Source organism: Molothrus aeneus, chromosome 8 (assembly GCF_037042795.1).
Source record: "Molothrus aeneus isolate 106 chromosome 8, BPBGC_Maene_1.0, whole genome shotgun sequence".
NCBI classification, from domain to species: domain Eukaryota; kingdom Metazoa; phylum Chordata; class Aves; order Passeriformes; family Icteridae; genus Molothrus; species Molothrus aeneus.
The window spans coordinates 30435660-30456280 of NC_089653.1; the positions used below are offsets into that span (position 1 = coordinate 30435660).

General features: G+C 44.4%; 2 protein-coding genes across 2 annotated transcripts; both read right to left on the reverse strand.

The window, feature by feature from the left end:
- Nucleotides 1–2356: 2356 nt before the first annotated feature.
- SFXN4 (sideroflexin 4) lies at nt 2357–12434 on the reverse strand. The gene is made up of 14 exons (XM_066554871.1): nt 12363–12434; nt 12219–12284; nt 11387–11461; nt 10982–11008; nt 10840–10894; nt 10043–10068; nt 8576–8626; nt 8425–8490; nt 8243–8311; nt 6889–6979; nt 5572–5687; nt 4804–4889; nt 3618–3732; nt 2357–2721 (listed from the first exon to the last, which is right to left on the reverse strand). The coding sequence occupies exons 1-14, from the start codon at nt 12399–12401 to the stop codon at nt 2644–2646; spliced, it is 960 nt and encodes a 319-aa protein (XP_066410968.1). The 5' UTR covers nt 12402–12434; the 3' UTR covers nt 2357–2643.
- A 1579-nt stretch (nt 12435–14013) lies between these two features.
- On the reverse strand, nt 14014–19895 carry PRDX3 (peroxiredoxin 3). The gene is made up of 7 exons (XM_066554866.1): nt 19844–19895; nt 19697–19772; nt 19472–19613; nt 18615–18750; nt 16339–16442; nt 15434–15599; nt 14014–14796 (listed from the first exon to the last, which is right to left on the reverse strand). The coding sequence occupies exons 1-7, from the start codon at nt 19877–19879 to the stop codon at nt 14743–14745; spliced, it is 714 nt and encodes a 237-aa protein (XP_066410963.1). The 5' UTR covers nt 19880–19895; the 3' UTR covers nt 14014–14742.
- Between the last annotated feature and the right edge of the window lie 726 nt (nt 19896–20621).

The window sequence follows — 20621 nt, forward strand, 5'->3', positions numbered from 1 at the left end:
ACTGTCACTTAACACCAGGGCCAGCTAAGGCAGGATTCAGGCCTGCCTTGGGCTGGTATGTTGTTAATTTATTCCACATTACAAAGGGGAAGGTTTCCGCTTCCCAGGTCCCTCAAACATGCTGCTTTGCTGTTTGTCCCAGTCTTGTTCCCTGACTTGTATCTCTGGACTACCAGGTGTCTGCTCCTGGCAGTTCTCATCTCAGGGACTGGTTCAAGGCTGAGGATGCTAGGGCCCTTTTAGCAATGTCATTTCCCTGCCCTGATTTGGGAAGCAGCTGAGTCAGCCAGGCTGACAATTTAAATGGCAGGCACCTGCCTTCCTCTTCTGGAAAATTCTGGTTAGGGCAATAGGAACATATATGAGAATGGGGGAAAGGGGTATTTAATAACCCTAAGTGAGCTGGGTTTAATATGGCAAATTTCAGCTCAAGTATTCAGTAAGGAGCTGGTGGAGTTTGAGAAGGGGCAGCTGTAATAACAGACTCTATTACCAGACCTATTCCAGAAGCCTTACTCATGGAGTTGTAATGACATCAATTTGCTTAAAACATCCAAGTGTGCTGCCAGTGAATTTATAGCTTGTCTAGTTACCATGACAATCCAAAGTTCACCAATATATTCTCTTCTATTTGTTGGCTTTGCCCTACTCTTAGGTTTTGGGGTTTTTTGCTTGTTCCCACTCTGGTTCATGTAATTAGCATTTGCTTTAGCCATTCTTAAATTATGTTTAAAAAAGGAGTGGGGAGAGGTGCAGGTCTTCACTGTGGTGCCTGTTAGTGTTTACTGAGAGTGGAATCAGACCCCTCCTGCATTTGCCTTTGGTATGTGACAGAAATAGGAATAGAGAAACATGGTTTAGATAATTTAACTGCAGGATGTTATTAAAGCTTTGGAAGGAGACAAACACTTCACCCAGAGAGGCAGGCTGAGGCTCAAGCCTGTTCCACCTGACCCTGTGCTAGAATCATGGAATGGTTTGGGTTGGAAGTGACCCTGAAGTTCTAACCTCCTGCCATGAGCAGGTGACATTTGGCTCAGCAGACCCTTTGGTCTGACACAACACAATTATCTTCTTGACCCTGATGAGATTTTACCAGGTACTGAAGGACATCACCCCCAGAGGCTGAGTGAGCCTGCAGAGTTCATAGGTGTCAACAATTTTTAAAGGTAAAGACCTTTAAAAATTCACTACAGTTCTCCAGTGGAGTAGTGCAAACTCTGCCAATTACAGACAGTATCCATATGGTCTTCCTGGAACAGCTTTAGAGCATGTTCCCCTCCAGTTCCAGGTCCTTAGGATGTGCTGCTGCTCCTCTCTCTTCTTCCCTTGTCTGACTTTCCCCTTCCTTGTCAGAGGAAGGCTCAGAAAAGGCAGAACTCAAACAAGAAATTAAACTCAACCCCCAACTTCCTGCTTTTGTTCAGTGCCAAAAGCACAGCAGGATTCTCTTCTTGCAAAAGCCCAGGCCTGCTATTTTTCCTTGCTTTGCTCTATGCTGCTCTCTTCCTGTAGGATGGATTAGATTGGGCAACCATTGTTTTCCTCACACTGTGAAAAGAAATCCAATCCTCCAGCAACAGCAGAGCAGTGACCTGTGTATTGTGCCTAAGTTAAATTATGGCACACTTTGAAGGCTGCACTTGTGATAATCACCTTCACATCAATAATTTTATATTATTTAGTGCATTTCATCACACAGCCTTAGCAGCACATCAAATAACTACAGGCAGGGGTTGTAGCAGAGGTGGCTCAAAAATCCCTGAAGATGTCACAATCACAGAGTCTCCTGTAAGCTCTTTCTGCAGCTCTTCACAGTCAGCTGAGGATAATTTCATAGGATCAGCAAAATGTATCACCTTACTGATCCACATACAGAAATGATGGCACATATCAAAAGAGCCTGCTTTCTTTGGATAAACACAGCCAACCTGCTAAAGTGGAATTCCTCAATGTCCACCACAAGGTCAGAAAGACATGGGATCTCCTCAAGGCTTCAGTATAAAAACCAAGTTCTAAAGCTCAAGGGCCATCAAGCTTCACAACTCCTTCAAGGATGTTTAGAAAAACAGGAATTAACTGGTAGTCAAATTTGTCACCCATTTCCTGAACATTTTTTAAACAACTAATTTAAACCAATATTCTGTTGCCATCAGGGTTGCTTTGTCTAATATCACTTCAAGGGCTGCCTCACTCACATCTCATCCTCAAAAGGAGCATTGTTACATCACTGAGAACATCAAAGTGTTCTGAGAGGAACCAGCTGGACTTTACCCACAGGAGTGCTGATGTCAAAGCCTTCACCAGCTGGGTTCCTGGAAAGAAGCACACCAAAAGTTGCAGCAGCAGAACAAACTTACGTACTCAACAGTCATTTAATTAAGAAATCAATCATCTGGGGAAACACAGAACACAGCTTGTGACAAAGGCTACATTACAGTGCTTTTCTAGCACTTCTCAGCAGCAGCTGAGGTGTGTTTATGTGCCTCCAGGCTGGGCTGGAAAAGCCACGTTGCCAAGTTCTGCCTCTTTACAGCCTCACCATCGTACACTGGATCTGGCACCTCTGCCACACAGAATCACAATTCAGTCCCAAATGCCAGTGGTGCATTCAGGATTTCACTTCTGTATAAAAGCCAGGCTCTAAATGCCCCTGTTGTAGAAGAACTCTGTTTCTTCTGTAGATGACAGAATTTCTGGTTCAAGGTCTGCTCGCTTTATCTGCAATGTAGGAGAAAAGGGAATCAGCACCACCATGGCCTGGAAAGTCCTTGTTACTCCATTGTTTGTGCAAAGTGCAATGGAGTAACAAGGACATGTTAAGTCCTTGTTACACCATTGCACTTTGCACAAATTCAAGTACTGCATCCAGTATTTGGGACTTGAGGCTCTTTCTTTATTTAGGGATTTGAAGGATTTTGTTGTTGTTGTTTTTTGTTGTTTTGGGGCTTTTCTTTTCTCCTCCAACATTTTTTACATGTGCACACATATTGGAAAAAATACTTATTTTTTTTAAATAGTGACATTATCCCTGTTCACTATAGAATCACAGAATCATTTAGGTGTGAAGAGACCTTTAGGATCACCCAATCCAGCTGTAAATATATTTGGGTGACGCATAGAAGAACTTCTGCTGTGGGCTGAGCAATTGGGAAGCCCCAAGGGCATCAACCAGCCCTAATCTCAGTACATAATTCCTCAAAAGTCCCTTCATTTATGTTCAGTTTGCTTTGTTTTTGTAAGAGATGAAGAAATCTAAAAAAACCCAAAAAACTAAAATGCCAGAAAGTTTAGACAAATAAAAGAAACCACTGAAAATTTCAAGAGTTAGTTCTCCTGACCTTGCTTGCTTCGGACTGTTGTGAAAGCCTGATAAATCTACACTGAAAAGTGTAAATATAAATAACACACAATGCAACTCAGACCTCAAAAGTCCTGTGAGCCTCTGCCTGATACATGGGCCTTCACAAGCAGCCTCTCTGCTGCCCCATTTAAGATGTACCACATGAATCCTGTTGATTTTTTTTTAGACGTGGCCTTCAGAGCGCTGGCCATAGTTCTGAAAGGCTGATTTAATGTCACAATAATCTTAAATCAATTCCTGTGAAAGGACTTACCTCCCCACACTGTGGGAACATACTAAAGGAGACTGGCAGCATCCCTGCTAGGACTGACATAATCACAAACATCCTCACAGGACCCAAAGCACGAGGATTTTTAACAAATCTTGCTCTGTCCAAGACATTGAAACAAGTATGTCAGTACGTTAAAAAATAACCTGACAGTGACACAAAGAGCATTAGCTACTGTTTTACTGAAATTAGTAATAATCTAGGCTTATCATCTAAAGATGTTTCCCTACTTCATTTCCTATGTTCTTACTCTTAACTTCCTGTGCTTCCCCTTGGTTTTGTGCTTGCCTGCAGCATTTTCCAAGCTCAGATTGTCAACATTAAGAAAAAAAGCAGCAAGATCAAAGTGACAAAAGGAGAGAAAGTACATTAGTGCTTTAAAGTGTCTCAGGTTCCTTCATTAAGATTTTTCTTGCCTTACCCTCTTTCCTTACACATTCAGTTCCTGTGGGCAGCCCTATTTTACCTTGTGCGAAAATTTATGACTTGACATATAGATATAAAATTTTATTTTACATCTGCATTTATCTTCTGGTAACAGGAGTCCCTTAAGCTGATAGGGAATCAATTTAGGCAATACCAAATTACCTGACAGAGATGATCCCCACCTGTATTATTTACATGACAAAAAGCTCAGGGCAAGCTAAGAACCCTCTCATAAAGCATACAATGTATTCTTCTAAGGATACAGGGATTTAAAATGTTGAAAAGAAAGAACATGTTTTACAACAGGTGGAAGACTATTAGGAAGTTGGGAATCCAGCTATAATTGCAAATTCAAGTGCCACATTACCTCTTCAAATATACAAACCTAAGCTAAGTGCTGTGAACAAGCTTGATACAGACATTGAAACTCAAATCTTAAATTAGGGAACTGGAGGTAGGTAGGTGCTGGAAAAGAGCCTGTCAGGAGAGCACAAACATGTTTCCTGCATGGGAGCAGAGAGGAAAACCTCATTCCTACAAACCCTGGAGCATGGGTTAGACATAACCAGATTCACTTAATGATCTCCAAGAATCACAGCAGCTGAACAGCAACTTCCCACATCACCACTTCCACCAAGGCAAGCAATACTGCAAACCCAAGGGAAAACCTGGCAAATGGTGACAGCCAGACTGAAAAGCAGAGTCCCAGTGCCCAGGCACCCCCAGCCCCTGCAGTGCCTCTCACCTCTGCACACAGTACATCAGCACTTCTGGCAGGAAGAACGTTGTCCCAAACAAGACTGCTCTGGACAATGCTGTTTCCATAACGGCCTTCAGGGACAGAGCAAAACAAGTGGTGTCAAAAGAATGTTCTGGGCAGCTTCAAGCACTGCCTGCTGCCCTGAGTGCTTTTTTGTCTTACACTCTGGGGTTTAAAGCAACAGGTTAATGAGGGATAACAACACCTATTAGAGGAATTCTTTCTTAAATGGAACCTAAGAGGCAAATACTCTGCTTATGAATGAGAAATTCCTTAAAAAGAAGGTGAAACTACTAATGAGATTTCCTGCCATGATAATAATTTTGCTAAGACTTGCTTTTTAAAGTTGTGCTGAACTTCATACAATTGGTTATACCTTCTGGGCATCCTAACTAGCCTGTGTTAAATCTGAAGTTCTCTCTCCAGCTGTCCCCAAATCCTTATGCTCATGCAGTTGTTTCCACAATACAACTTTTCTCTGAGGTGTTCCTTCAGAAGATCCAAGGGTCTTATCTCCTTCTGGAGGTGACCAGAGTAAACACAAATGTCTGTGCCAGTGTCTCTGGTCCTCAGTATATTGGTGTGGGGAGGCAGCCAACCCTTGATGGCACTGAAGTTGTGGAATAACCTGGTTCCAGAGACCTAATCCAAGCCTTATTCAATATATCCAACCCTAGCTACTGTCAGCATCACATTCTGCTCTTAGCAGGGAATGAAAGGCAAGTCAAAAAAGTTCTGCACCCCCTCACCTACCTTCTCACCAGCCTTCTTGGACACTCCTATAACCTTGCCATTCCTGTCCATCACTTCTATCCCATTATCAAATTCTGGGCTTCTCACCATCGCCACGGTAAATGCACTTGTCAAACCTGCAGGGTTAAAGGGGATTTTGCTTTAATAGATCCCAAAGGGCTGCCTCAATAATGCCATCCATAATGATGTGCATTTTACATTTCCAGTTCAACAGTTCACAATAACCTGAATAACCTGACAGCTTAAAAAAATACTGCCCTATGAAAATCTACTCAAGATTTGAATCTTTGTTTCAGAAGCTTGAGAGAGACTGCAAGGCTTCAGGCCTAAAAGGTGCTTTGTCATTGTGGATTCAGAGCTTTAAAATCATTTCCATCCAGCTCAAACCATGAGTGCTTTGTCTTAAGAGAAAGTGGAGGGATTTCTGTTGTGCTTAGGTTTTGTCCTGCTCAGCATAAAATCCAGCACAGATGACAAAATCCTGAAAGGAAAAGGGTTTCAGAAAAGGTTGCATCCTACATTGAAAGGAAGAGCATAGACTGTCAAACTGACCTTGCCTGAAAGAAGAGGTTGCTCTTTTTATTAGTTTTTGGTAGAGCTATTCCATAAAGACATTAGTGTACCAGAGGACACTTTGCAAATGGCTGGACTAATGCTAATCAATTACCCTCAGGCTTTTCTCTACATTTAAGAAAATGGAAGCACATTTAACACCTGCTTCAAGGAAACAAGCCAGAAACCTCTAATGTACTTCAGAAAGATCTGAGTAGGCATCTCACATAACTTGCAACAGAGGAGATGATGCATTTTATCAATTTTTCCCTAAGAAAGGCCAAAAATGTCTAAAATGGCAATAGAAACATAATTAATGACATTAAATAGTTAAACTTGTCCTGGTGCAACTTCACCCTGGCAGTAGAGCTGTTGCAGTAATGAACAGCTCTTTCCTTGTAGGATTAGTGACACCCTGCTGGAGCAAGTCTCCCTTTCTGCACTCCCAGAGCGATGTCGCACTCTGGTGTCACACGTGTGCCACACCAGGTCACATCAGTGCCACTGCTACTGCCCTCCTGATGTATCCAGGTGCTTTCAGGTGTGTGTACAAAGCTCACAAGAGTGCTCTGCAGCTCTGATACTAAAAAATAGGTCGAGGACACTGCCCAGTGAGAGTTGTCTCCCACAGAAAGGAGGGGACCAGCAAAGGCAGCCAGAGAAGAAACAGAGACCACACCTGTGCAAAAAGTAAGAAAACTCTACAGTCAGACAGGCAAATGGCCCTCAGGCCAGCTGCATGGTGCACAGTTGGTTCCCACTCACCAAGCAGAGGAGCAGGCAGCAGTTTTCTGACCACAAGGTGCATTAATGAGTTCTTCAACGTGTAACGATTCACGAAGACAAGAGGGAGAGCCTAAGGCATGGAGAGGAAACAGGCCACTGAAAAAATGTGCAGCATTTCAGTGTAACAGGTCAGGAAAATCAATCTGTGACTTAGTTACCAGCTATGAAAATAAACAAATGCCTTGGTTTAACATTCCAACAAAATATACGTCTTCTCTAGTTAATGAAGGTGCTTGTAATCACTCTTTTAGATAAGAATGCAAAACATTGTGATAAAAAAAGCATTCAACATTACTATGTAGAGGACAGCAGCAGTGTGAATACAGAGACAGAAAAAAGAAAATAATTACCTCTGACTAATATTCCTTGGACATTCGTCCAACTGCATTGTGTCACACATTCCTCTCTCCCCCAAACAGGAAATCTGGTTTACTTCTGTATTTTTCCTGCTTCTCTGCAGTTTCAGCCCAATTCCATATTCCCATAATACACTTGCAGGAAGTTTCATGTAGGAATAAAGGGCCAGGACACCAGCTGGCCCTCAGACTCCTCTGAAGGACAAAGGGAAGCACTCCCAGGATGACCCACAGGCAGGGCTGCCTCCCCAGATTTCTGTAAGGCCTGAGCAATCCTGGCCAGCTGTTCTGCCCTGCAGTGGGCAGAGGTGAAACTCCCTCTAACAGAAGCAAGGAACAATCACATTTTTCTGCCAGAAGCCTATGAAAATCACTGCTTTGTGTGGGGGGTGAGGAGAGACATTACAGAGACATCTACACTTGTGATGAGTGTCATGGTAATTCCTGAGCTCATTCTGATGTAACAAACTCCAGAAACCAAAACCTCCTATCCCAGCAGAGAACACAGGGTCAGCTCCCTTCTGGAAGGCTGATTTCCCTGCATCCAGTGCAGTATTTTCATGGCTACGTTCCTGGGATTTGAGCAAACACCGTCCAGTACTGATGCTTGCAGACCTCACCACTTGTGTGGAGTTAGATCTCTTCCACAGCATCAAAAATCAGCTACAACACCCCAGTGGCTCACCCTGTGTTTGTAAACACTGGCCAGTTCCTCTCACCACCTGTTTGCTAAGCTTGCAAAACAACAAAGAAATTGACACAAGAGGAAGCATCAGGGGAAGCCAAGCAAAATAATGGCTGACATGATCAGAGAATATCCTTATTCTAGTTCTGTGGCAGGACATCAGAGCAGTGCACCAGAGCAGAGTCCTGAAGGATATGTGGCACTGTGGATATCCTGAGGGATATGTGGCACTCAGTGCCAACTCCTTCTCAGGAGAGCTTCTTAGGAAAGCAGTCATTGAGCAAATACTTACACCAACACAGGCTGAATAGGAAATGGCTCCCAAGCCAAGCAAGAGCTGCTTTTGCTGAAGTGAGTATTCCTAAGGACAGAAAAAACCACACTGCATAAATACATTGTAGAACACTTGCAAATCAAGTTCAAAATGGCATCTGCACAATGAAGATGATTACAAAAATAAAAATCAACACTCACTTCAGCCTTTGCGGTGCCATTTCCATTTACCAGAGTGAATGCTGTGGTGTATGTGTGAAACACAAACTGCAGAAACAAGAGATTGTAAGAAAAAATGAATTCAGGATTGAGACTAGAAGAACTGTAAAAGTAGAAAGAAAGAGGCAATTACCTGCCAAAAAAAAGAATGCCTTGCATGGCGCTGAACAGATGAAACAATGACCTAAGAGGAAAATGCACAAGAAAATAAGGTTTGAAGAGTGTGGAGGTTTTTGGTGCAGGAGCACCAGGAGAACTGCTGAGGTACCACTGGCAGCAGGGTCAAAGGCTCCAGCCAGTGCCCAAGGCCATCAACCCTGGTTCCAGCCTGGAACATTCTCTTGTTACAGAGGTGGCATGTTCATTTTTCTGTTCAATAGAAAGCACACAGACATGTATAAAACACAGACACATAGTGGTAAAACATTGTGTGCAAGAGTATTGCAGCAAGGTGCTTTCTTACCCAAAAGAAAAATGCATTTGTGCCTGTGAAGCTTAAATAGATGCAAATAATATAACTAAGGTAACAAAAGTCTAATTAAAGAAATTATTGAGAAAGGATCAGATTGGTTTTGCTGGGGATGTGAACACTAACTTACATCTAACTGATCTAAGATCAAAGGTTTTAGGAGTTAATTCTCAGCTACTTCTCAAATTTAGACAGTGAATAAGCACTTCAGCTTTAATAAAACACAACCTTTCTTGAGTTTTCAATCTCAAGGTGTGGAACATTTTCAAAAAAAACCAGAGTCAATCAAGGTAAGAATACAAAATATTGAATAAGAGGAAGGCTGAGAATCTCCAAAGCCTCAGAGAAGGATCAGTAATTTGTTTAATATTAGCGGATCATCCATCTTTATTATTAATGCCAGCACTGACTCTAACCACATCTATGAGAGCACATTAAGCTGTAAATATCAAAAATAGGTACTTCTATTAATTTTATTACTGTTATTAATGAATTTAACAGCCATCAAGACTTTCATTGTACTTTCTAGCAGTGCCATGTAAGTTCATGCTGTAATGTCTGCATGGAATGACATATCTCAGGATGTACACTCATAGGCCAAGCCCAAACCCAAAGAATCTAAATGAATAAATAAGCACATGATTACAGGTACAAATTTTATGAAACAAAATGGTGCCATTTATATCTTTGGTAATTTACTGACAACACCATTTCCTACTTGCAAATGCGTATCTAGATGAGAAAAAAAAAAATCATATTCTGGATCTGAGACACAGAACACAAGGTTCCAACCCCTTCCCCGTGCAGTTCCAGATTTTTGAGGCTGAACAGACCAAACCTTGCCTTGCTCTCATTGCTGAGTGATCTCACCTTGCATCAGAAAGCTGTCCTTCACACACGAACAGTCTCTTGGAATGCTGCTGGAGAAGGGTAACCAACAGCTTTGGACTTCCAGGGAGATTCTTTAAGGGCTTGATTTCCTGGTTACTTCCCATAAGAAGGATGTCTTTCAAACAACTTGTGCTGAAGCTACAATAAAGCCCCACAACTTCCATTCCCTCCCTCCAGCCCCTGGCTATGGAAAATGGAAGCCTTGCTGGATGCACACTGGCATCTGTCATGATTACTCACCAAGGGAAGAGTTACGGGCATGAAAGCTAAAAAGAAAGAAAACTTTATTTCAGTAAAAATAACATCTGTGAGTGTAGGTGGATGGTCTAGAGCAGAAAATTCCCCTCATTTCCCCTGTCCGTTTCCATCTCCAAGCAAAACGCTGCCCACAAACCCCAGCATCACCATTAACTTCAGCCCTAAGCTTTATCTCTCACTCCTGGCTCAAGAAGCCACAACCCCTGCTCAGATTTCACAGCCAAAAGGAACCCTCATGAACCTCCCTCCCCAGGGCTGCTTGGAAATGAAATAACTGAAGACAAGTTCAGCCCTCTGTTCAAAAAGAGAGGTGTAACAGAAGCTGCCACAGTTGTGAGTGCTCACAGGAGATAATGAGTACAGCCTCAGTGTGGTTATCTCTGATTAACAACCTGTGCTGCCTAAACAAACCCCAAGCACACCTGATCTGTCACCAGAATGTAAATTCATCCAGCAGCCACCAAGGGAAAAACTTAAATTACAGCAGACAGTTAAATGTGGAGGGATTTGGGAACTCATTCTGCACAACAAGAAGCAGAGACTGATCAGAGTGTTTCCAACTAGATGAGCAGATTATCCCAGGGAGAAATTCCCCAGCAGGACCATAGGAATAAATCAATCAATCTTCAACACATTTAACAATGCAACTAAGAGAAGAGTCTGCTTGCTTTTCTATGTGGAGAAGAGTGTGACTGTGGTACCACAGCAGCTGCTCACCATGAGCTATTCCTCCCTGATGCTTCAGTCAAACACATAAAATTTCACTTAAGGGAACCCACCTGGAGGTCTAAACAAAACAGGAATTATCTTGTCTGTATCAGGATGCACACTGGACTTAAAAAGGAAAAAAAAGCAAATTAGAACATCTTTCCCATACTTGAATAAGGGGGAAAAAATAATCTAAATATTTTGTAAACTTACCAGGCTTAGCAAGAAGGCCTTTTTAGTCTACAACAGTTGGAAAATTAGGTTAATTATTAAATTTCAGAGGAGGTTGGGTAAAATCTTCTTTCTAAATTTATTCTATGTCTTTTTCTAATCACTTCCTTTTACAAAAAGTGTATATGTTTATATATCCTTATAATTATATTCTTCCCGTGAAATTTCTCTCCATATACTCCCTGTGGAATATAAAGCATGCACATCCCATGAGCTGTGTAACAGCACCAAAGCACACACTAGGGCAGAACAGAAGGTTTATTTTAAAAAGTTAAAACTAGTAAGCATTTTTAAACCATAAAACAGCAATTGAATATGGATAAATTGAATATGGATAAATATGGATATGAAGTCTTATGTTAAGACTTCAACTGCAGTCCAAAATACCTGATTATTCTGTATGGGCTCACTTAGGGTCTTCTCATTGATTAGTATTGATAACCTGGTACTTTTTATTTCATTCTGTATTTGAGAGAAAAAAATAAACAAAACAAAACAAACAAAACCCCCTCAGTTTCAATATTTTAAGTGCAATATATCAGCTATAAAACAAACCTAGAAGCTAATGATGTATCTGTTCTTTGCAGTGAAAGCAAGAATACTCCTAAACACAATGAATTCATAATCACAGAAACTTTTAAACTATTGGGATAATTCAACTGCTGGCACAGTCTGAGCAGGGCTGCTGAGATGGCCGTGGGTAGAAATGTCCCTTGGTTAATGTAAGTAGAAGTGCACACACGTGTGTTTCTGTTTATTGTAGGACTGTGGAATGCTCCGGGTTGGAAGGGACCTTAAAGCCACCCAGTGCCACCCCTGCCAAGGGCAGGGACACCTTCCACTGTCCCAGGCTGCTCCAAGCCCTGTCCAGCCTGGCCTTGGGCACTGCCAGGGATCCAGGGGCAGCCACAGCTGCTCTGGGCACCTGTGCCAGGACCTGCGACCCGCACAGGGAGGAATTCCTTTCAGCAACACAACCTAAAACTCCTCTCTCAGTTTAAAGCCATTCCCTTGTCCCAGCACCCGTGCCCTTGTCGAAAGCCCCTCCCCAGCTCTTTGTCGCCCCTTTAGGCAGCGGAACATTACATCCACCGCTACATTCCTCACGAATTTCCTTCTCCTCAGCAGCTCTGCAGTGATTTCACAATCCCATTCCACCCCCGGCCCCGCCACAGCCCCTCAGGCCGCCCGCTCATCTCGACCTTCCCGCGCTACTCACGGAGGACTTGAGCAGCAGCAGCGGATCCAAGGCGTCCGCCCAGAGGAGAAACCTCTGGAAGAAAGACTGAGGGAGACACGTTGGAGGCGTTATTCCGGACCTTCCCTAACAGGACCCGTGCCCCCTCCCGGCCGCGGTGCCCACCTGCCCCTCCGCCCTCCAGAAGCGCAGGTTGGCGTCCATGGAGCCGCGGCACCGGAAGCGCCGCCGGGCCCGGTCCGGTGCCGCACGCTCCGCCCGGCCGCGGAGCCGCCGCGCCGGGGCCCCGCTCCCCGCAGCGCGCTGGGGAGAGGCCCCGCGGCCCCACGGGCTTTCCCTTCCCAGCGGCTTCCCCCAGTGTGAAAAATGCGTGTTTTATGTATTGGCTTTTCGCAAATATTAAAATGAATATTATATGTGTTGTGTTAGAAAGTGATGCTGTATTAATTCTCTTAAGTAGTATGTTAAATAGAGTTTTAGGTTATAAAAATGTTAAAATAGAAGCTATGCTATGTAGGATACTTTTTGCCTTGCCTTCCAGGTTTTTCACACCGGGAAGGCAAGGCAAGGTCCCACGGGCTTTTCCCTTTCCAGCGGCTTCCCGGTGTGAAAAACGCCAATCACTTGTTTTTAAAATTTTAAAAGTTTAATAGGAATAAAATGGTTATAAAAATAGTAATACAATTAGAGTAATAATAATTTGGACAATTTGAATTAGGACAATATAAGAAAATAGAAACAAAGAGTTACAGATGTCCAGATACCTTTTTCTGGCCAGCATAAGCCCGAAAAAGGACACACATTAACGAAGGATTAACCCTTAAAAACAATAGCCTGTTGCATATTCATACGCCTCATACATGATGCATAAATTCCATTCAAACATAGGATTCTGTCTGGTCAGTGTCAGCTTCTTCCTCTGAATCCTAACCGGCGTCATCCTGGCTGTGCGAGGTGGGAAGAAGTTCATTTCTGCTGATAATGGGCAATAAATTCTCTTCCTCTGAAAGATTTAGGTGTCCTGTGGCTGCTGTCTCACTATGAGTCCTTTCTTTAAAAAAAAAAAAGTATCCTACATAGCCTAATTTCTCTTTTAACATTTTATTATAACCTAAAACTATATTTAACACACTACTTAAGAGAATTAATACAGCATTACTTTCTAAGCACAACACATATAATATTCATTTTAATATTTGCGAAAAGCCAATCATAAAATACGCCTTTTTCACACCGGGCAGGCAAGGCAAGGCAAGGCAAGGCCCCTCAGGCTTGTCCCTTCCAGCGGCTTCCCCGGGCGAGCAGAGCCGAGCAGCGGGGAACCCTCGCGGAGACCCCTCGCGCCCCCCGCGGGATGGCGGCGGGAGGACAAGGCCGCGCCCGGTGAGGGTCGGGACCCTGCAGGCACAACCCGGCCACTTTGGTGCGGCAAATACCGGGTTAACCGGGAAAAACCCACGGTTACACTTCACAAAAAACCCAAACACCGGGACTGAAAAGATTTGCAGCTAGCGGGACCTGGAGCATCAGCACCGGCACCGCTTCAGTCGCATTTTTTCATGTTACCGTGGAGCATTGATCCCCGTTATAAAGCTAACTCAGGGCTCAGCCACCTTGTACTTCTTTGCTCAGAGGGACAGATGAAAAACAGAAACACACAGAGCGTTGTATTGATCCGTGCAGCCCCTCAGGACTGTGCCTCCATGGGCTGCTCCCCATGGCACCTGTGAGCTGCTGTCGGAACACATCCAGTTCCTTCCAAACAGAGAAACAGGGCTTTGGGGAAAGGGAAAGAAAAGCAAAGCACCACACCTGCTGCTAGGCCACGTTAAGATTATTTTATTATGGCTAGAGAGATGCTACATCAGGTTCAAGCAGTACAAGAGTCAAGCAAATTCAAGTGAAAGAAACTTTGCCATTAAGCTCTAATAAGTGCACTGTGGGGGTTCAAAGTTTTTTACCATCTCCCAAACAAAATTAAAGTTCATGCTTGTTAGTGCTCCTGAGAAGCTGCACTTGTTTTAAATGGCACACATTTACATTCTTTCCACGTTTTAGTGCATTTACACATAAACCCAATGATTTTAAAATTATTTTTACTTGTTACATTTATCTCTTCCTCTGCAAAAATCATTTAATATAAACCATATATCAAAATTCTATCCTTGTATTTTCTCTTTTTTTTTTAACGGACTTTTACGTTGTGTGAGAAAATGAAACGCAGGAAATTTTCTGGTCCAAAACTAGATAAAGGGAAAAGCCAATGGAAGGCAACTGTAACTTGTGTACTCATCACATTCAGGAAGATGATTAATGGTCACAGAAATCCATGAAACTGAAGTTGCAGAAGGCAGGGGGGAAAGCCTCAGTTTTACCATTTTTAAAGCAAGACAAAGGAGTCAGTAAATATTTTAGCATTTAATTTCTTCTTAAACATGAGAAAAATGACAGCTTTTATTTTTATTATTAATTTTTACAATCACAGCTGTTTTCCTAATGTCTTCAGTAGATAAAACTAAAGAATTTTGTCCACATATTTGAGTGTTTAGTAATGCACTTTTTCAAAATATTCTTTGGAACCTTCTGGGCTTGGTTTGATCTGTCAAGAAAAGAAAATTAGGTTATTACTTGGAACAGGTATGATAAAAAACCCACAGATTTGATACTTTATCCAAGAAAATACATGCATAGTTTATAAAAACAGTGATCTCTTTATTGATTGGTTAAAAGACAAAAGCCTAGATCATGTACAAGTCGTACTTGAAAATTTTAAGTATAAACCACATTTTTCCTCTTAAAGTAAAAAGAAAGTAAGTAATTAAGTAAGTAAAAAAATCTGAACTCAGCTAACATATAAACCACATTTTTCCTGTTAGATTACAATGCGTGAAGTGAGTAAAAAATCTGAACTCAGCTAACATATAAACCACGTTTTCCTGTTAAATTACAACGTATTAAGTAAGTAAAAAAATACAACTCAGTTAATGGAGAGTCCAAGTCAAGTTTGGAGTTCTGAACACAATTTACATCTCCTTTCCTTGCTTTCACTGCAAGGAAAATTTCTTCACAGAAATCCCACAATTACTACCAGACAAACAGACTAAACCGGCCCAAGCTGTAACAGCTTTGACAACAGGTGCAGTGAAGCACCTCACAGCTGAGTGGATCCCAGCCCTGCAGCCAAGCACCAGTGGCTGTCTTTAGGAGGATTTATTTGTCCCTGAGCAGGCACTCACCGTGGGGGAGTTTGGAGTCCAGTCGGCCGGGCACACCTCGCCGTGTGTCTCCACGAACTGGAAGGCCTTGACCAGGCGCAGGGTCTCGTCCACGCTGCGCCCCACGGGCAGGTCATTGACACTCAGGTGCTTGATGACCCCGTTTGGGTCAATGATGAACAGACCTCTGCAATGCAGCAGTTCAGGCAAGCAAATCAATTTCCCAGGCCAAACACAAGGAACTGGATGTACAATTTCAGCAGTGACACGCATCAGTTAGGAGGGGAACTGCAGCATTTGGTATCTTGTTTGTTAGCAAAGTGATCTCCTGTGGTACTGTGAGATTACTAAGTATCTATGGAGACTATTCAATCCACTCAGAGCAAAGGGAGAGTTCCACCTGTACTTCAAAACTGAAAGCTGACATCCTGCCCATGTCTTTTTGGTCAAATCTGTAGGTGCTGAGTGAAGAGCTGCTTGTGAATTATGCTACTAAATTAAATCCTGTTGCATACAAGCATTTGTGAAAACCAAAGTCCCAATCTTACCATACTAATTAACTTAATCTCTCAGAAAATAAGTGCCAAAAGTTCCTGATCCAAAGAGATCAGAAACTGAAGGTCTCCAGAAGATTGCTACCCAATCCACTGCCCTTCTATGCTGCTCCTTTTCCTTCGGGACATGGAGTTCTCAGCCTCTCTCAGAGCAGAAGAGCTTTTCCCTCACACATTTTCAGAGAGGCCTGGAGCCATTCTCAGCTTCATGGCCAAAATGAGCAGGTGCCCTTTTCTTAGGGTGGGATCCACTCATCCTGCAGCAGAAGCCATCTCCCAGTCTTCACCTGGTGCCATTTCCCTGCAGGAGGGGACAGTGTGCCCTGTGTTGGTTACACTGGGTTGTGTCCCAGCACGGCAGTCCAGCCTTACCTCAGTGCTATGCCAGGTCCTTCCAGCAGCACCCCGTAAGAACGGGAGATCTCTTTTGTGAGATCTGACAGAACTGGAATATTCATTTTGCCCAAACCACCGCTCTAGAGAACAGAGAAAGATTTCACTTGGTTACAAAAAGCTCCATAGGATCATCCTTCCTGAGTGCTGGATTCCATGTTCTTGAGGGCATAGAAACAACAAAACCCAATCACTGCATCTGCTCCATGAAAGGAACCAAGCATGTGTGGTGTTACTTGGGTTTTTTTGTTTGTTTTTTTTTAAAGTAGTCAGGAACAGTTTATTTCTTTAGAAAGTGAAAATTTCTTTTGCACTGAGCATTTTAGAATTGCTGTTTTCGGTGGTAAGAGGCTACCAATGGCAACAGCCATACATTTCCAGAAAAACTTCCTTTGTATCTTATTCAGGAGCTCTGAATAAAAAATTTCTACTGCATATTTAAGTGTTCAGAATTAAACAGGATGAACATGGTGGGGAAGGAAGGGAAACAAACTTGTGAACAAACAAACTTTGGAGCACTCATCTGATGAGGAACAGCTGAGGATATTTAGCCTGGAGAAAAGGAGAGTCAGGAGTGACCTCTACAACTACTTAGAAGTGGGTGTAGCCAGGTGGGGGTAAGCCTCTTCTCCAGGTAACAAGGGACAGGACAAAAGGAAATGATGTCAAATTGCACCAGGGGAGGTTTATATTGAATATTACCAAAAATTTCTTCACAGGAAGGATTGTTAGGCATTGGAACACACTTCCCAGGACATGGGAAAAAAAACATGGATGTGGCACTTGGGGTCATGATTAGTGGTGAACATGGTGATGGTGGTGGCAGTGAGTTCATCATCTCATCACCATCATGAGACTTCATGATCCTAGAAGTCTTTTGCAACCTTAACAATTCTGGTTCCAAACACAATGCTCTTACCCACACACTAAGTATGTCAGAGTTCTGCTGCTCTATTCAGTGCACATGGTTACTTTTGTTTTGCCTCTCACAAGTCAATTTAAATACTATTTGAAGAGTCAAACAAGATTTCTTTCGTTTTGCCACAGACTGAGACTGCAAGAGAGATAAGCTCTCTAACCTTGAAACAAGGCTGGAGTTTGTTAGCTTTGCTATTCTTGGCATCATCAGTGATTCACTGTGTAATCTCAGCCACAGACCCAGATCCTGCAAACACTTGTCTGCAACAGAGTTCCCTGCACAGAGCTGTGAGCACAGATGTCAGAGAAACCAAGGCTTCAGCTTCTCTGGGTGTCAGTTTCCTGTCTGTGCCACCATGGAATTCTTTCCACCCTGTGCAGGGTGTTTTGAGCTGGGCCTGATGATCCTTGTGGGTCCCTTCCAACACTCTGTGCATCTGTAAAACACTACGCACGACTGGCATACCCTGAACACCTTTGGGATAACGCTGGGAACTCAGGCCACAGTCACATTGCTGAGCTTTGAACAAAGCATGCAGAAAAGAAATACTCTTGACAGGCTCAGCCAAGGTCTATTAAATGCAGCAAACTCTCCTCCCTCCCCTGCATGTCCCAGTGGTGCCAGGCCAGGAGGCACCCAGCCTGCAGCACAACTGCACACTGCTGTCCACACAGGCTGGGACTGATGGCACAGGTGCTTCTGCACCTTCCTGGGACACCTGTGGTCCTCTACAACTACCTAAACCAGGGGGATGCTTTATGTCATCAAAAGCAGGTGTTTTTTATATCTGAAAGAGGCTCCTCTCCACTAAAAGGCTATCTTTATCACTTTCTTTCCCTAAAGAAAGTCAAAAACCTCCACTTGTACTGCAAGAGTGGAACCCTTTCATCAAGTGAGAATTAATGATACAAGTTCTCTAATAAACTGGTGGTTCCTCTGCTTCCAACCTGAAGCCACCACCGTTGGGTAATTGTTAACAGTAACGGATGAACAGCTGCTGCTCCTTTTCTGTGAAAGTTTCTGTGCATTATCAGCTGCCACACACACTTTGGGACAGTGACACGAAACTGAGCATTTGTCTTTTGAGATATGCTATCAACAAAGTATCATCACAGCAAAACAAGTTAAAAACCCAAGCCAGATAATTACGAAAAAGAAAACAAAGACAGAGGTCAGAATTATGTCATCAAATGCAGAAGTTGATGGCATACAACTTTAGGAAATCTATTAAAAATCAGAGGTGGCACAATTATTTATTCAACTCCTCTTCTCTGTAGCTCTTGAGAAAAGAAACCAAACCAAAAGAGAAAGCCCCAAAAAGATACTCAATTCCTACCCTTCGTGGTGTGTTTATCCATGCCAGATGAGTAAAATGAGAGTCCACTGAAACTGCCACCACTTCACAGTTCACATCACGAAATTCTTTTGCTTTGTTGCTGAAGGCCACAATTTCTGTGGGGCAGACAAAGGTGCTGTGGGAAGACAGATCAGGCTGTAATAATTCTGCCATCTTCTCTAGAGAAGACTCATGTCTGTTTCTAGGCATTTTCTTTAGACTGATAATTTTAGCAATGTTTCCTGCTCAAAATTAGTTTCAGTCTCAAACCAACAGTCACAGCCGCACAGCTGGCACACCAGCTCCATCTCCAAGTTCTAGACAGATTCCTTACAAAGATGGAGAAGCTGCCTCTGCTAGAGACTCTCTGGACAGAGAGTTTTTGGCAACTATAGCAGAACGATCTGCAGGTTAAACCCTTCTCCATGGGCCCACATGCACCAAGATACTCTCGGCAATTCAAGTCTTCCAAGCAGACTGACCCCCATCCTATCATGTTTTGCTCTAAAGCTGTTAGCTGCAGTTCTGCTGGCCTTGCTTCTTCAAGGACAGTCTTCAAGGCAGTCCCAAAATGCAAGGCAATGTCCTCACCCCCGGGATCTGAGTGTAACAGGAACCACAGCCAGCTCCTGATGCAGGCCCTGCAGCTAGAAGATGCTCTCCAGCCACCCTCTCCACTGCTTTAACACACAATGGCCGTGTGCCCCCAACCTTATCACTCACACCCTAGATACAGGCACATCTGCCCCGCAAGACTGGCTCAAATCGAACAAACCCAGGACGACCTGCAGCGCCTGTGATGACCTTCAGCAGGACCTTCAGAAGGCCCATCGGGAAAGGGAGAAACCCGCACTCACAAGTCCAGGGGGTAGAAGAAGAGAACCAGGTATTTCCCCTTGAAATCATCTAGGCTCAGCTCCTTGAACTCTCCGTTGACGACGGCCGTTCCCTTGAAGGCCGGGGCGTGCTGGGTCACGGCGACGGCGAACCGCGAGGAGCCTGCGGAGGGGAGAACGCAGAGCTGCGGGCCGGGCCCGGGGGCGCTCCCGGGGCGCCTTCCCCGGCCGCCCTCCCGCACTTACCGAGGCTGAAGGGGCGGCGGGCGCAGGCCGGGGGCCGTGCCGTCGCTCTCCTCCCGGCGGCGGCAGCCAGGGGCACCTGCGGGGACAGGGAGGGTCAGGGCGACGGCGGGGCCGGGCGGGCAGGCCGGCGGGCGGGCCCTCACTCACCGCGGCGCGGAGCAGCCTCCCCAGCGCGGCGGCCATGTCGAGCGGCGGGCGGAGCGGGGCGGAGCGGGGCGGAGCGCCGGGGGCGGGAACCCCGGAGCGGCCGTGAGGGACGCACGGGAATCGCGGAATCGATCCGGTTGGGAAAGGCTGCTCGGACCATGGAGTCCGACCTATGGTCGAGCACCACCGGATCAGCCAGACCATGGCACGGAGGGTCGCGTCCAGTCTGTCCTGGAAGACCTTCAGGGACCGTGACTCCACCACCTCCCTGGGCAGCCCATTCCAATGTCTTACCACCCTTTCTGTGAAGCACTTCTTCCTAATGTCCAACAAAAACCTCCCCATGCACAGCTTGAGGCCATGTCCTCTTATCTTGCCATTTATTGCTTGGGAGCAGAGCCCGATCCCTGTCAGGGAGTTGTGGAGAGTGGTCAGGTTGGCCCTGAGCCTCCTCCAGGCTGAACACCCCCAGCTCCCACCCCTGCTCCTCACAGGACTTGTGCTCCAGACCCTTCTCCAGCTCCATTCCCTTCTCTGGACCTGCTCCAGCCCCTCAATGTCCTTCTAGAACTGGGCACAGCACTCGAGGTGCAGCCTCACCAGTGTCCTGAGCGCTGTGCCCACTGATACAGCCCGGCTTGTGCTCAGAAACCTTCCACATACACACTTACAACTGGCTCTGACTTTGTTGAACTCACTTGGATTACAGTTACAGAATCACAGAATATACTCAGTAGGAAGGAATACACAAGGGTCATCAAAGTCCATCTCCTGTGCC

Bases quoted from the DNA above. Each gene is read 5' to 3' on its own strand.
- PRDX3 (XM_066554866.1), bottom strand. From the start codon at position 19,879: ATGGCCGCCGCGCTGGGGAGGCTGCTCCGCGCCGCG. The intron at 19,773-19,843 runs GTGAGTGAGGGC...CTGTCCCCGCAG, and splicing joins GGAGGCTGCTCCGCGCCGCG to GTGCCCCTGGCTGCCGCCGC. The intron at 14,797-15,433 runs GTGAGTGCCTGC...TTTTCTTGACAG, and splicing joins GGACTCCAAACTCCCCCACG to ATCAAACCAAGCCCAGAAGG.
- SFXN4 (XM_066554871.1), bottom strand. From the start codon at position 12,401: ATGGACGCCAACCTGCGCTTCTGGAGGGCGGAGGGGCAG. The intron at 8,491-8,575 runs GTAATTGCCTCT...TTGTTTCTGCAG, and splicing joins GGCATTCTTTTTTTTGGCAG to TTTGTGTTTCACACATACAC. The intron at 3,733-4,803 runs GTGAGAGGCACT...TGTCTTGGACAG, and splicing joins CTGATGTACTGTGTGCAGAG to AGCAAGATTTGTTAAAAATC.